This window comes from Thamnophis elegans, chromosome 4 (genome assembly GCF_009769535.1).
Source record: "Thamnophis elegans isolate rThaEle1 chromosome 4, rThaEle1.pri, whole genome shotgun sequence".
Taxonomy (NCBI): Eukaryota; Metazoa; Chordata; class Lepidosauria; order Squamata; family Colubridae; genus Thamnophis; species Thamnophis elegans.
Window position 1 is genome coordinate 138,202,530 of NC_045544.1, and position 15,976 is coordinate 138,218,505.

Genomic DNA, 15,976 nt, shown 5'->3' on the forward strand with positions numbered 1-15,976 from the left:
CCCCATGATCATGTGACCCAAATTCAGATGCACCAACCCATAGTAACGACGGGGTCATGTGCTCCCCTTTTGAGACCGTTCGACGAGCAAAGGCGACAAGAGAAAGCCGGATTCACTTACCAACCGTGTGACTAACTTTATGATGGCAGCGATTCACTTAACGACAGCAGCAGGAAAAGTCAGAAAATGGGGCAAAATGCGCCTAAGGTTTCTCTAGCTCAGTGTTTCTCAACCTTGGCAACTTGAAGTCCGGACATCTTCAAGTTGCCAAGGTTGAGAAACACTGCTCTAGCTTAGCCACGTCAATATTGGGCCTCAATTGCGGTCGTAAATCGAGGACTACCTCTAACTAGCCTGCTGGAAGATGGCCATTTCTGACCGCAATATTTTTCTTTCTTTCTTTTTTTTCAAATTTGAAATATTTCCCCCCCCCCCTTCCCTCTTTCTAAAATGCCACTCAAGCTCGGAGCTGTGATTCTTTCGCCTACACTTATCCAACCTGCCTCGACCTCCCTACGCCAGTCTCTTTAATCTTGTGCCTCCGTGGCCCATGTGCACTTCTGCAGGAGATAAAAGTGCCCGGGGAAAGATATCGCACACGTTGCTCCTTTCCCCATATATTAAGCAGCTGTCACGGGGATTTATGGGCGAGAGCCTGGAAAGCATGCAAAAGAGAAAAAAAATGTAAGAGAGTAGGAAAGAGGGGAGGAATGGGAAGAAGAGGGGAAGGGTAAAGGGGAGGAAGGGGAAGGAGACAAGGGAAAGGAGAGGAGGAAGGAAGGAAGGAGAGAAGAAAGAGAAGAAAGGGGGTAGGAAGGAGGGAGGGAAGGAGGGAGGGAAGGAAGGAGGGAAGGAAGGAGAGAAGGAGAGAAGAAAGGAGGGAAGGAAGGAGGGAATGTAGGAGAGAAGGAAGGGGGGAAGAAAGGAGGAAAGGAAGGGGCAAAGGAAGGAGAGAAGGAGAAAAGAATGGAGGGAAGGAAGGAAGGAGGGAAGGAGAGTAGGAGGGAAGGGGAAGGAGGGAGGGAAGGAGAAAAGGAGAGAAGAAAGGAGGGAAGGAAGGAGGGAAGGAAGGAGGGAAGGAGAGAAGAAAGGAGGGAAGGAAGGAGGGAATGTAGGAGAGAAGGAAGGGGGGAAGGAAGGAGGAAAGGAAGGGGGAAAGGAAGGAGAGAAGGAGAAAAGAATGGAGGGAAGGAAGGAAGGAGGGAAGGAGAGTAGGAGGGAAGGGGAAGGAGGGAGGGAAGGAAGGGGAGTAGGAGGGAAGAAATGAGGGAAGGAAAGAGGGAGGGAGGGAAGAAGAAGTAGGACCGTTGTAAGATAAGATGGATCTATGGGATGTTAAGAAAGCAATCTTCAAGTATATTGTCAACAGTAGGGGAAAAATTGTTATAAATACATATTACTAATAACAGTTATGAGATCATATAATTGTGAATGTATATATGAAATTGATAAAATAAAAAAAATAAAAAAAAATTTTTTTAAAAAAAGGATAACCTGTAAGGCGTGCAAAAAAGGATGTCCAACTATTATCCTGAGCTGCTGTTGAGAAAGCATGTCGGGGAGTCCGGGATGAGAAGACCCAGAATAAATTATTTGGTCTAAAGGCCACATGCAAAGTTTTGATTTCATGAGCCCGGAGAGAAAAAAAACAGGATGAGATCTGAAAGCAAAGCTTTTTTTTGCAAACGGAAAATCTAAATTCTACAAAGCCTGCAAGGCAGAGGTGAAATTCAGCAGGTTCTGACAGGTTGTGGAGAAACCGATAGCGGAAACTTTGAGTAGTTCGGAGAACCGGCAAATACCAGCTCGATGGAGTTGGAAGATAGATAGATAGATTGATTGATTGATTACATTTATATGCCGCCCTTTCCCCCGAAGGGGACTCAGGGCGGCTCACAATTCAAATCAGGGAAGGGGGTACAGACAGGGAATAAAAAAGACGAAACATAACAATACATAATTTTAAAACACACAACAGTCATACCATTCGAGGAGGGGGGCAAAGGCTCTTTAGCCCCAGGCCTGTCGGAACAGCCAGGTTTTAAGGGCTTTGCGGAAGGCCTGGAGGGTGGTGAGGGTTCGAATCTCCACGGGGAGTTCGTTCCAAAGGGGCGGAGCAGCCACAGAGAAGGCTCTCCTCCGGGTAGTCGCCAGTCGGCATTGGCCGGCGGATGGAATTCGGAGGAGGCCTAATCTGTGGGATCTAATCGGTCTATTGGAGGTAATTGGCAGCAGGCGGTCTCTCAAGTACCCAGGTCCAATACCATGAAGGGCTTTATAAGTGACGACTAGCGCCTTGAAGCGTATCCGGAGACCAATAGGCAGCCAGTGCAGCTCGCGGAGGATAGGTGTTACGTGGGTGAACCGAGGCGCACCCACAATCGCTCGCGCGGCTGCATTCTGGACAAGCTGAAGTCTCCGAATGCTCTTCAAGGGCTGCCCCATGTAGAGCACGTAGGTTTGAAAGGGAGGCAGGGGTCTGGGTAGAAAGCTTAGAAACTGGGTAGCGGAAGAGCATAGAGGTGTGGTAGAGGTGCTCAGATTGAATAGCCAAGAAGCAGATGTAGATCGAGATAAAGATTTAAGAGAGGAATTGGGGAGGCAAGTCAAGAGTGAAAGCATAGCAATTAAAGTATTGAAGCGGGAGAGAGACGATGGATAGATGACTTTTCTCTTTTTCTATTCTTCTGATTTGCTTTTCCTTTTCTCTCTCTCTTTTTAGGTAGGTGACATGATTAGAAGTTAGATAGGATAGACAGAAAAAGTTTGTTAATAAAGTGTGACATGATTAAAAGCTAGAGTAAGTGATAGAAATAAGAGAAGGGGGAATATTAGGGTATACGCTTTATAATAATAAAAGTAATCAGATACAACATGGAATAATTGAATAATGGTGGACTATAAGGTAAAGGTTCCCCTCGCACATATGTGCTCGTCATTCCCGACTCTAGGGGGCAGTGCTTATCTCCATTTCAAAGCTGAAGAGCCAGCGCTGTCAAAAGATGTCTCCATGGTCATCTGTCCACTCACCAACCCATCCATCTATCCATCTATCTCTATGTCCATCCATCCATCTATCCATCCATCCATCCATCCATCCATCTATCCATCTCTATGTACATCCATCCATTCATCTATATATATATCTCTGTTTGTCCATCCATCTATCCATCTATCCATCTATCCATCTATCCATCTATCCATCCATCCATCCATCCATCTATCTCTGTCCATCCATCCATCCATCCACCCACCCATCCATCTATCTCTATGTCCATCCACCCATCCATCTATCTCTATGTCCATCCATCCATCTCTATCTATCTCTGTCTATCCGTCCATCCATCATCCATCTATCTATCTATCTATCTATCTATCTATGTCCATCTGTCCATCCATCTATCTATCTCTATGTCCATCTGTCTATCTGTCTGTCTGTCTATCTATCTATCTATCTATCTATCTATCTATCTATCTATCTATCTATCTATCTATCTATCTATCATCTATCTATTGATCGATCTCTATGTCCATCTGTCCATCCATCTATCTATCTCTATGTCCATCTGTCCATCCATCTATCTATCTATCTCTATGTCCATCTGTCCATCCATCTGCCCACCCACCCACCAGGGGGGTCACGTGATCCCCTTCTGAAACCTTCTGATGAACAAACTCCATGGGGGTTAGCACAATGGCACTTAGACTTATATACCGCTTCACAATGCTTCCCAGCCCTCTCTAAGCAGTTTACAGAGTCAGCATGTTGGCCCCAACAATCCAGGTAGTAACTTAACGACTGCAATGATTCACTTAACAACTGTGGCTTACAAAGGTCAATGTCAACTCGCAAAGCATCCCTGGCCTGCTCTCGAGTTGCCATAGGCAAAGGGAATGGGGAACTGACGACGGAGCACGGCAGCTACAAACAGAAGCACGTTCCATGCATATCTTTCTCAAGGCTGTCTCCCAGGTCACCTGGTGCAGCCAGAGGGGTGTGATCTCTACAGCCCATTTAAAAAGTGCTCCATTGCAGAATGTGATTTATGACACACCCTGGGGGGAAATAGGGTCATAGTTGGGCCGTAAATTACGTGGGGTCAGAGCTGGCTTCACTTGGGTATTTGCAGACACGTTGCTCCTAATAAATAACTGGATTTCTTTTGAAGCTTGGCTCGAGGCTCATGGTTTAATTAGGGCATCCGTGGGAGCCTTGACAGTCACACAATGAGGCAAACTCACTTAACGACCGTCTCGCTTAGCAACAGAACTTTTGAGCTCCCTTGTGGTCATATGTCAAGGTATGGTAAACAGGTCAATTGGTTCCAGCTCAACAAAAAGAGGCAATGCAATTTTTTATATATCAATGTTTACATGCATATTCATGAGATATGCCAGGAACAGATAATCATATACTTATAATTTAAATTGAGGGTTCACAGAGTCGTTAGAGAAAGCAGAGGATAACCAAAACTCCAAACATTCTTCCAAAAGATAAGCTGACATCGGCAAAAACAAGATTTAGCTTTTTTTTAAAAACTTGCACCGTTTTCCTGCGGACAAAAGTTTGTTTCTCCTCATTTTGCAAGGAAGAAAATTAGCAGGCTCAAAATTCCCCAGCCACAACGACACACATCTTTGTCTCACATTAAGTGGATCTGGGACAAATGAAGCGCCTCCAGGTATCAATTTGCAATTAAATTGAATATCGCATTATTCACACGTACAAACTCATTGCAAACCTCTCTGGAGTTCTTAGTCGCTTAAAGTGGTACCGTGCAAAGGTGGTCCTCGACTTACGACCACTATTGAGCCCAAACCTTCTTTTCTTCAGTGAGACATTTGTGAAGTGAATTTTACCCCGTTTTATGAACCTTTCATGCTGCAGTTATTAAGTGAATCTTTAGAAGAGAATAATAGAAGGGACCTTGGAGGTCTTCTAGTCGAACCCCATGCTTAGGCAGGAAACCCTACACCACTTCAGACAAATGGTTATCCAACATCTTCTTAAAGACTTCCAGTGTTGGGGCATTCACAACTTCTGGAGGCAACTTCTGTTCCACTGATTGATTGTTCTAACTGTCAGGAAATTTCTCCACAGTTCTGGGTTGCTTCTCACCTTGATTAGTTTCCACCCATTGCTTCTTGTCCTGCCCTCAGGTGCTTTGGAGAATAACTTGACTCCCTCTTCTTTGGGGCAACCCCTGAGATATTGGAAGATTGCTGTCATGTCTCCCCTAGTCCTTCTTTTCATCAAACTAGACATACCCAGTTCCTGCAACCGTTCCTCATATGTTTTAATCTCCAGTCCCCTAATCATCTTTGTTGCTCTTCTCTGCACTCTTTCTAGAGTCTCAGCATCTTTTCTACATCGTGGCGACCAAAACTGAATGCAGATATTCCAAGTGTGGCCTTACCAAAGCATTATAAAGTGGTATTAAGACTTCACGGGATCTTGATTCTATCCCTCTGTTGATGCAGCCTAGAACTGTGTTGGCTTTTTTGGCAGCTGCTGCACACGGCTGGCTCCTATTTAAATGGTTGTCCACTAGGACTCCAAGATCCCTCTCACAGTTACTACTGTTGAGCAATGTACCTCCTATACTGTACCTGTGCATTTCGTTTTTCTTGCCTAAATGTAGAATCTTACTCTTTTCACCACTGAATTTCATTTTATTAGATAGTGCCCAATGTTCAAGTCTGTCAAGATCCTTCTGTATCTTGAGCATGCCTTCTGGAGTGTTGGCTATTCCTGCCAGCTTGGTGTCATCTGCAAATTTGATGAGTTCCCCGTCTATCCCCTCATCCAAATCATTGATGAAGATGTTTTGTTTGTTTTGTTTTGTTTTATTGGACATTTATAGGCCGCCCTTTTCCCTGAGGGGACTCAGGGCGGCTTACAATCAAAGGGGAAAGGGGGTGTAAGACAATACAAAAAGAAATGTGAACAAAAGTAAATTAAACAATAAAACTCAACATTCACTCGGCATTCGGGGGGGGCGAAAGTAGACTTATCCCCAGGCCTGACAGGCTAGCCAGTTCTTGAGGGCTGTGCGGAAGGCCTGGACGGTGGTGAGGGTGCGAATCTCCACGGGGAGATTGTTCCACAGTGTCGGAGCTGCAACTGAGAAGGCTCTCCTCCGCGTAGTCGCCAGTCGGCACTGACTGGCGGATGGAATTCGGAGGAGGCCAACCTGTGCGATCTGATGGGACGCAGGGAGGTAATTGGCAGAAGGCGGTCTCTCAAATAGCCAGATCCACTACCATGGAGCGCTTTATAGGTGGTGAGTAGGACCTTGAAGTGCACCCGGAGATCAACAGGTAGCCAGCGCAGCTCACGGAGGATCGGTGTTATGTGGGCGAACCGTGGTGCGCCCACGATCACTCGCGCGGCCGCATTCTGGACTAGCTGAAGTCTCTGGATGCTCTTCAAGGGCAGCCCCATGTAGAGCACATTGCAGTATTCCAGCCTCGAGATCACAAGGGCTCGAGTGACTGTTGTGAGGGCCTCCCGATTCAGGTAGGGCCGCAACTGGCGCACCAGGCGGACCTGGGCAAATGCCCCCCTGGTCACAGCTGAAAGATGGTGGTCAAAAGTCAGCTGTGGGTCCAGGAGGACTCCCAAGTTGCGGGCCCTTTCTGAGGGGTGTAAATTTTGTCCCCCCAGCCTGAGTGATGGTATGTCTCATCCAGTCTTTAACGGCCTCAAGACCCCGGTTCATCACGTCCACCGCTTCATTGAGTTGGCACGGGGCGGACAGATACAACTTTGTATCGTCCGCATATTGGTGGTATTTTATCCCGTGCCTCCGAATGATCTCGCCCAGCGGTTTCATGTAAATGTTAAATAGTAGGGGGGATAGGACCGACCCCTGCGGCACCCCATAAGTTAGGGGCCTTAGGGACGATCTCTGCCCCCCTACCAACACCGACTGCGACCTGTCCGAGAGATAGGAGGAGAACCACTGCAAAACAGTGCCGCCCACCCCTATCTCCCGCAGTCGTCGCAGAAGGATACCATGGTCGATGGTATCGAAAGCCGCTGAGAGATCCAGGAGAACTAGGATGGAAGCATAGCCTCCATCCCTAGCTCTCCAGAGATCATCGGTCAATGCGACCAAAGCGGTTTCTGTGCTGTAACCGGGTCTGAAGCCAGACTGGAAGGGGTCAAGATAGTTAGCTTCCTCCAAGGTACGCTGAAGCTGGAGAGCCACCACCTTCTCAACAACCTTCCCCACAAAGGGGAGGTTGGAGACTGGACGATAGTTATTAAGGATAGCTGGATCCAAGGACGGTTTCTTCAGGAGGGGTCTCACCACCGCTGTCTTAAGCGCGGTGGGGAAGTACCCCTCCCGAAGAGAGGCGGTAACAACCGCCTGGATCCAGCCTCGTGTCACCTCACTGCTGTTGGCAACCAGCCAGGAGGGACACGGGTCCAGTATGCAGGTGGAGGCACTCACAGCTCGCATAGCCTTGTCCACATCCCCAGAGGCAACTTCCTGAAACTCAACCCAGAGATGGTTTGCCAAGTCTTCCCCTTGTGTCCCGGCTGGATCTACTGGGGTGGAGTCCAGGTCCGCTCGAAACCGGGCAACTTTGTCCGCCAAGAACTGGACATACTCCTCAGCCTTACCCTGTAAGGGGTCCCTTGTCTCCCTCTTATTTAGGAGGGAGCGGGTTATCCTAAACAGGGCGGCTGGGCGGGACTCGGCGGACGCTACCAAGGAGGCAATATATGTTCTTTTTGCTGTTCTTAGAGTCCGAATATACTCCTTGGTGCATGCTGTTAAAAGTGCCCGCTTCGACTCGGACCTATCGGACCTCCACAAGTGCTCTAGGCGTCTCCTCCGGTGCTTTATCTCCCGGAGCTCCTCAGTAAACCAAGGAGGCCTCCGGGGGCCGCTGACCCGGAGGGGCCGTAGTGGCGCAATCCAGTCTAGAGACTCCGAAGCTGCCGAGTGCCAGGCAGCGACGAGGGTCTCTACCGAACTGTGGGCGAGGGTATCAGGAATAACCCCAAGCTCCGTCTGGAACCTAACAGGATCCATCAGTCGCTTGGGGCGGAACCAGCTGGTCGGTTCCTCCTCCCTACGGTGGGGGTTTGGCCTCCGGAAGTCTAGCTTCAGTAGGTAGTGGTCTGACCACGACAGGGGTATGGTCTCATTACTCCCTTACCCCCCTGTTGAAGAGTCCTGGGCCTAAAACAGAGCCTTGGGGTACTCCACTCCTTACTTCCCTCCATGTAGATGCAGTTCCATTGAGGACTACACGTTGAGTGCAGTTGGTCAGCCAATTACGAATCCATCTGGTGGTGATGCTGCCTTCTCATCGCAGTTGTTAAATTAGTAATATGGTTGTTAAGTGAAACTGGCTTCCCCATTGACTTTGCTTGTCCGAAGGTCACAAAAGGAATCACATGACCCCGGGACGCTGCGACCATCATAAATATGAATCATTTGCCAAGCGTCTGAATTTTGATCCCATGCTCATGGAGGGATGCTGGAAGGTTCACAAGTGTGAAAAAATGGTCTTGAGAAGACACTTTTTTCAGTGCTGTTGTAAGTTTGAACAATCCCCTCGTTGTAAGTGGCGCGAGTTTCAACTTGTCGCTCCTGAGGAAGTGGACAAGGCCATGGGAGCGGTGAGTTCCTCCACCTGTATACCGGACCTGTGCCCCTCCTGGCAGCCGCGCGAGCGATAATGGGTGTACCTAGATACAACCATGTTACACCTATCCTCCGCGAGCTGCACTGGCTCCCCATTGGTCTCCGGACACGCTACAAGGTGCTAGTCGTTACTTTTAAAGCCCTACATGGTTTAGGACACCTATCCTCCGCGAGCTGCACTGGCTGCCTGTTGGTCTCCGGGTGCGCTTCAAGGTGCTGCTTATCACCTACAAAGCCCTTCATGGTAGTGGACCTGGGTACTTGAGAGACCGCCTACTGCCAATTACCTCCACTAGACCGATACGATCGCATCGTTTAGGCCTCCTCCGAATTCCATCATCCAGCCAGTGCAGACTGGCAACTACCCGGAGGAGAGCCTTCTCGGTGGCTGCACCGACCCTCTGGAATGAACTCCCCGTGGAGATTCGGACCCTCACCACCCTCCAGTCCTTCCGCGCCGCTTTAAAGATCTGGCTGTCCCGGCTGGCCTGGGGTTAAGATTCTAACCCCACCCGAATTGTGTGACTGTTGTGTTTTCTTTTTAATATGTTGTATTGTCTTCATGTTGGAAAATTGTTTGTCTTCCCCCCCCCCCTTTTTGAACTGTGAGCCGCCCTGAGTCCCCCCCAGGGAAAAGGGCGGCATACAAATAAAGGGAAATGGAAATGGAAATGGACTGGCTACCTGAGAGACCGCCTCCTGCCATTCACCTCCCAAAGACCGATTAGATCACACAGATTGGGCCTCCTCCGGGTACCATCGGCCGGTCAATGTCGGCTGGCGACCCCCCGGGGGAGGGTCTTCTCTGTTGCTGCCCCGGCCCTATGGAACGATCTCCCCGTTGAGATCTGGACCCTCACTACTCTTCCGGCCTTCCGTAAAGCCACTAAGACCTGGCTGTTCCGGCAGGCCTGGGGCTGTTGATCAGCATCCAGCCCCATTTTAAGTGTTATATGTTGTGTATTTTTAAAATGATTATATTTCTATTTTTAATATTTCTATTTTTAATTTTTAATCCCTTGTTGTCTGTAAGCCGCCCAGAGTCCCCTGGGAGTAGGAGGCATACAAGTACCAATAAACTGGAAACTGAAACTGGAGGACTACCTATATATTGGAAGTCCTCGACCTATGACTACAACTGAGCTTGAAATTCATCTTGCCAAGTTGTTAAGTGAGTTTTCCCCCATTTCACAACTTTTCTTTTGCTACGGTTGTTAAGTGAATCGCTGCAGTTGTTAACTTAGAGACATGGTTGTTCAGTGAATCTGGCTTCCCCGTTGACTTCGCTCCTCAGAAGGTCGCAAAAGGGGATCGTGTGATCTCACACAGCAACGGTCATAAGTGTGAATCAGTTGCTTAAACATCCAAATTTTGATCTCGTGGATGCTGGATCCAACAGCCGTAAGTGTGGAAAACAGTCCTAATTCACTTTTTTCATTGTAACTTTAAACAGTCACTAAATTAATGGTTGTAAGTCAAGAATTATCTGTACTCATTTTTTAAGTTATTATTATTGTAAAATGGATGGCATGTGCTGTACATCTCAAGCTTTGAGCAGCCTCAGTTATTTACAGCTAACTAATTCTATATTAGCAAGTGATAATTTCCTTGACATTTCTAAATCCCCCGAAGGGTATTTTACGACTGCATTTTAAAACCCTGATTTGTATTTTATTACTCCGTTCTCGGTTTAAAACATCCTCCACCCTTAAACCGCCTCATAAAAATACAAAGCAGGGATGTTTAAAAAATGAAAATCCCATTGAAATTAAAATCGAGTTTACCGCTTCGATTCCATCCAGCTGTCATGCTTCAAAGTGCTAAATTAGGATGTTGCAAAGTTAGGAGCTAATCAAAATGGAAAATTTGCATTTTCAACCCGCCGGGGCCCGCCAGGAATCACCCCCATTGTCTTTCCAGGTAAGTCAATTTAGTTTTGCTAAAAGCTAAGAATTTACCGAGATGAGAAAGTGGGGGGGAAATATGTTAAGAAAGGAAAGTTAAATCATCTTTTAAGCTCCCGGCATTGTCTGGGAAAAATCTATTTTGCGCTTTGGGGAAATGGTTAGCCACTGGACAGACCAAGATCCATCTGATTGGTCTTGATATAATCCATCAAAAGGAGATTTAAAACACTTCAAAAGCCTGACCCACAATTTTGCAAGTCGAACAGGGCTCTGGCAGTCCTCGACTTATGACGGTTCATTTAATGATTGCTCGAAGTTACAACGGTGCTGGAAAAAGCAACTTATGACCAAGTGGCAGCATCCCCATGGTCACGTGACTCTTGGCAACCGACTCATACTTATGACGGTGGCAGTGTCACGCGATCCCTTTTGCGACTTTCTGACAAGCAAAGTCAATGGGGAAGCCAGATTCACTTAACAACAGCGTTACTAATTTAACAAGTGCAGTGATTCGCTTAGCAAACGTGGCAAGAGAAAGACATAAAATGGAACAAAACTCACTTTAAAAATTTCTTGCTTAGCAATGTAAGTTTTGTCCAAGGGGGAGCCAAATTCACTGTCTCATATTTATGACCGTTCCAATATCCTTTGGCAAGTGATCCATATTTATGACCGGGGTTGTGTTCCTCGGTCATGTGATAACCTTCTCGAATTTCTGACAAGCTGAGTCAACGGAAAAGACAGATTCACTTAACAACCGTGTTAAGAACTACAGTGATTCACTTAACAACCATGTTAAGAACTACAGTGATTCACTTAACAACTGTGTGTAAGAACTACAGTGATTCACTTAACAACTGTGTTAAGTACAGTGATTCACTTAACAACCGTTAAGAACTACAGTGATTCACTTAACAACCGTGTTAAGAACTACAGCGATTCACTTAACAACCATGTTAAGAACTACAGTGATTCATTTAACAACCATGTTAAGAACTACAGCAATTCACTTAACAACCATGTTAAGAACTACAGCGATTCACTTAACAACCATGTTAAGAACTACAGTGATTCACTTAACAACCGTGTTAAGAACTACAGCGATTCACTTAACAACCATGTTAAGAACTACAGCGATTCACTTAACAACCATGTTAAGAACTACAGTGATTCACTTAACAACCGTGTTAAGAACTACAGTGATTCACTTAACAACCGTGTTAAGAACTACAGTGATTCACTTAACAATCGTGTTAAGAACTACTGATTCACTTAACAACTGTGTTAAGAAGTACAATGATTCACTTAACAACCATTTTAAGAACTACAGTGATTCACTTAACAACTGTGGCAAGAAAGGTCGCAGATTGGGACAAAATTGACTGAACAATTATCTCACTGAGCAACAGAAACTTTGGGCTCAATTGTGGTCGTAAGTCAAGGACTACCTGTAATGGTATGGGACAGGGGTGTCAAACTCAAGGCCAGGGGGCTGGATCCGGCTTGCAGGCTGCTTAGATCTGGCCCGCCCGTGATCCTCCAGATCTTGGCAGAGGCCTCCAGCCACCACAGGGACCATTGACACCAGTGATGTTGAGCTTGCCACGCCCCCCCCCCCCCGAGGTCAAACGCAACCCTTACGCGGCCCTCAATGAAAACGAGTCTGACACCGTTGGTAAGTGAGAACGGCCTTGACAGACGGAGGAAGAAAAGCTGCCTAGGGAACAATCAGATAAGGGACAGCTGAGCCCTCAGCCGCATAACGGACGGAGAAAGAGATCCAGAAACGATTTCTCAGGCTAAAAAAGAGACCGAGGGAGATTCATACCTTCCGATTTGCGAGATTCTGTTGATGCAGCCTGATAATAAACTAGAATTCACTCACCTGGTCGTGGTCCCCTGTCGGGTCTACCTGGGAGGCTGACGCAGACTCACCTGAGCGTTTTGCGGATCATGTCTTCGTCGGTGATCCCGTAGTACGTGAGGGTTTCATTCCAAGTGGGATTTAAGGTATTCCGTAGTGTTTTGGTCCTCAGTTTGTTCGCCTGAGGGGGGGGGAGAGAGAAAATACAATAAATCAGTTTATATGCATAACTCAAGGCAGCGAACACACAGAACTTTCTTTCCTCCTACCATTTTCCTCACAACAACCCTGCGAGGTGGGTTGGGCGGAAACAGCGGTGGGTTCCAGCCGGTACGCCTCGGTACGGGCATACCGGTGGCTGCTGGGAGCAGCAACCACTGTACCGGAACAGTATTTAAGCCAACTGTGCGATGTGCGCATTCATGCGCAGCGCATGGTGCCTGCACAATACCCTGCCGAGCAGCTGGAGCGTCGTAGGGTGGTGGATGCGCATGCATGCGCAGCGCCCGTGCCCATGGTGGATGCCCAGCCCTGTCGCAGCGTACCAATTGCGACGGGACCCGGAACCCACCACTGGGCTGAAAGCGTGTGACTGGCCCAACAAACTTTCGTGCCTAAGGGCGGGACTAGAACTCACTGCCTCCTGGTGATTGGGGCAAGGGTTACCCAGGCGACTTTCATGCCTAAGGTGCGGCTAGAGGTCACCGTTTGCTGGCGATTGGCCCAGAATCACCCGGAAGCTTTCATGCCTAAGGCTGTACTAGAACTCACGGTCTCCTGGTGATTGGCGCAAAGTCACTCAGCTGGCTTTCATGCGTAAATCAGAACTAGAATTCACAGTTTCATGGCTATTTGCGCAGTCACCCAGTCCGCTTTCATATCTAAGGCGGGACTAGAACTCACCATCTCCTGGTGATTGACCCACAGTTACCCAATCAGCTTTCATATCTAAGGCGGGACTAGAACTCACCATCTCCTGGTGATTGACCCACAGTCACCCAGTCAGCTTTCATATCTAAGGCAGGACTAGAACTCACCATCTCCTGGTGATTGACCCACAGACACCCAGTCAGCTTTCATATCTAAGGCGGGAATAGAACTCACTATCTCCTGCTGATTGATCCACAGTCACCCAATCAGCTTTCATATCTAAGGCGGGACTAGAACTCACCATCTCCTGGTGATTGACCCACAGACACCCAGTCAGCTTTCATATCTAAGGCGGGAATAGAACTCACTATCTCCTGCTGATTGATCCACAGTCACCCAATCAGCTTTCATATCTAAGGCGGGACTAGAACTCACCGTCTCCTGGTGATTGACCCACAGACACCCAGTCAGCTTTCATATCTAAGGCAGGACTAGAACTCACTATCTCCTGCTGATTGATCCACAGTCACCCAATCAGCTTTCATATCTAAGGCGGGACTAGAACTCACCGTCTCCTGGTGATTGACCCACAGACACCCAGTCAGCTTTCATATCTAAGGCGGGAATAGAACTCACTATCTCCTGGTGATTGATCCACAGTCACCCAATCAGCTTTCATATCTAAGGCGGGACTAGAACTCACCATCTCCTGGTGATTGACCCACAGACACCCAGTCAGCTTTCATATCTAAGGCGGGAATAGAACTCACTATCTCCTGGTGATTGATCCACAGTCACCCAATCAGCTTTCATATCTAAGGCGGGACTAGAACTCACCTTCTCCTGGTGATTGGTCCAAGCAGGCTTTTATGCTTAAGGATTGTCTAGAAAGTTACCATCAGAAGTTGAACACAACTTGCACAGTACCCAGTCCTCAACATACACATATTTGTTTAGTGACTGTTCAAACCTATAACCAAAAAGTGACTTAAGAACATTGCAGCATTCCTACACTTACTTAAACAAAATTGAGGTGTTTGGCAATATACCTCTCTTTACGATATCATATTCAGGGTCACATGATCACAATTTCTGATCTTCCCAGCCAGCTTCCAACAAGCAGCATCAATGGGGAAGCCAGATCTGCTTAACGACCATGTGAATCAACTGCAGTGATTCACTTAACAACCGTGCAAAAAAAACCTCCCAAAATTAGGCGTGTTCTCGCTTAATATACATTGCCTGGTGAGGGAAGGTGAAGTCACAACCGCAGTCGTAAGTACAGGTTATCCTTGATTTAAAACAGTTCATTTAGTGACCATCCAAAGTTACAACAAAAAGTGACTTATGACCATTTTTCACCCTTTTGTAGCATCCCCACAATCACTTGGAATAAAATTCAGAGGCTTGGCAACTGGTTCGCATTTATGACGGACGCAGCATCCCAGGGGGGGTGTCACGCGATGTCCCCTCTTGCGACCTCCTGGCAAGCAAAGCCGCCGGGGAAGCCTAATTCACTTAACGACCATGTTGCTAATTTAACAAGTGCCGTGATTCACTTAACAACTGTGGGGGGGGGGAGATCGTAAAACGGCGCAAAAACTCAGTTAAGAAATTTCTCACTTAGCCACGCACGTTTTGGGGTCAGTCGCGGTCGTAAGTGGAGGACTAACTGCGTTTGCTGCAGAATTCTGCACGGGGAGCTCCATTCTGGCGATGCGGACTTTGTGCCCTTTCAAAATGCCAAAGAAAATATACGGCTTGAACCAAGAAGCTGCCAAGCATTGTGCCATCCTAAAAAAGGAATTGACCTTTCTTGTAAAGAAGATATATCCAGTCAGGGCCCTCTGTAAAACTCCGCACGGGGCGGGATGTGACAGTTAGGGGGGGGGGGAATGGCAGTTAAGGAGAATATAATAGGGTTCCCGGCCCTTTAAAACGACTCCGTAACTCAGCATAATAATAATAATAATAATATATTGCTGACATTCAGTGGAATGGCTGCTCTAGTTTATTTCCTGGAGTTTTGTTCCGTTCTTGAACATAAGCATCCATTTTCAAGGGAGAGTTTTATCCTTGCCCGACTCCAGGAGTTTTGAGAAGCCTCGGCTTGTTTTGACCCTTCCTATGATGGGTAGGATAGGATGGGATGGAATAGGATAACAGTGAATAGAATAGAATAGAATAGAATAGAATAGAATAGAATAGAGTACAGTAGAGTAGAGTAGAATAGAATAGAATAGAATAGCAATGGGAAGGGAAGGGAAGGGAAGGGAAGGGAAGGGAAGAGAAGAGAAGAGAAGAGAAGAGAAGAGAAGAGAAGAGAAGAGAAGAGAAGAGAAGAGAAGAGAAGAGAAGAGGATAATCTATTGAGAATGGAATGAAATGGAATGGAATAGAATCTAAATAGAATAGAATAGAATAGAATAGAATAGAATAGAATAGAATAGAATAGAATAGAATAGAATAGAATAGCAATGGGAAGGGAGGGAAGGGAAGGAAAGGGAAGGGAAGGAAAGAGAAGGGAAGGGAAGGGAAGGGAAGGGAAGAGAAGAGAAGAGAAGAGAAGAGAAGAGAAGAGAAGAGGATAATCTATTGAGAATGGAATGAAATGGAATGGAATAGAATCTAAATAGAATAGAATAGCAATGGGAAGGGAGGGAAGGGAA

The 15,976-nt window shown here is 47.0% G+C and overlaps 1 protein-coding gene across 1 annotated transcript in view; it reads right to left on the reverse strand.

Moving 5' to 3' along the window:
- The window catches only part of DOC2B (double C2 domain beta), a 207,574-nt gene that overhangs the window by 59,314 nt on the left and 132,284 nt on the right, over window positions 1-15,976 (reverse strand). Inside the window, 1 exon segment of the mRNA XM_032217082.1 lies at window positions 12,509-12,618. Within this exon segment, the coding sequence (XP_032072973.1) occupies window positions 12,509-12,618 (110 nt within the window).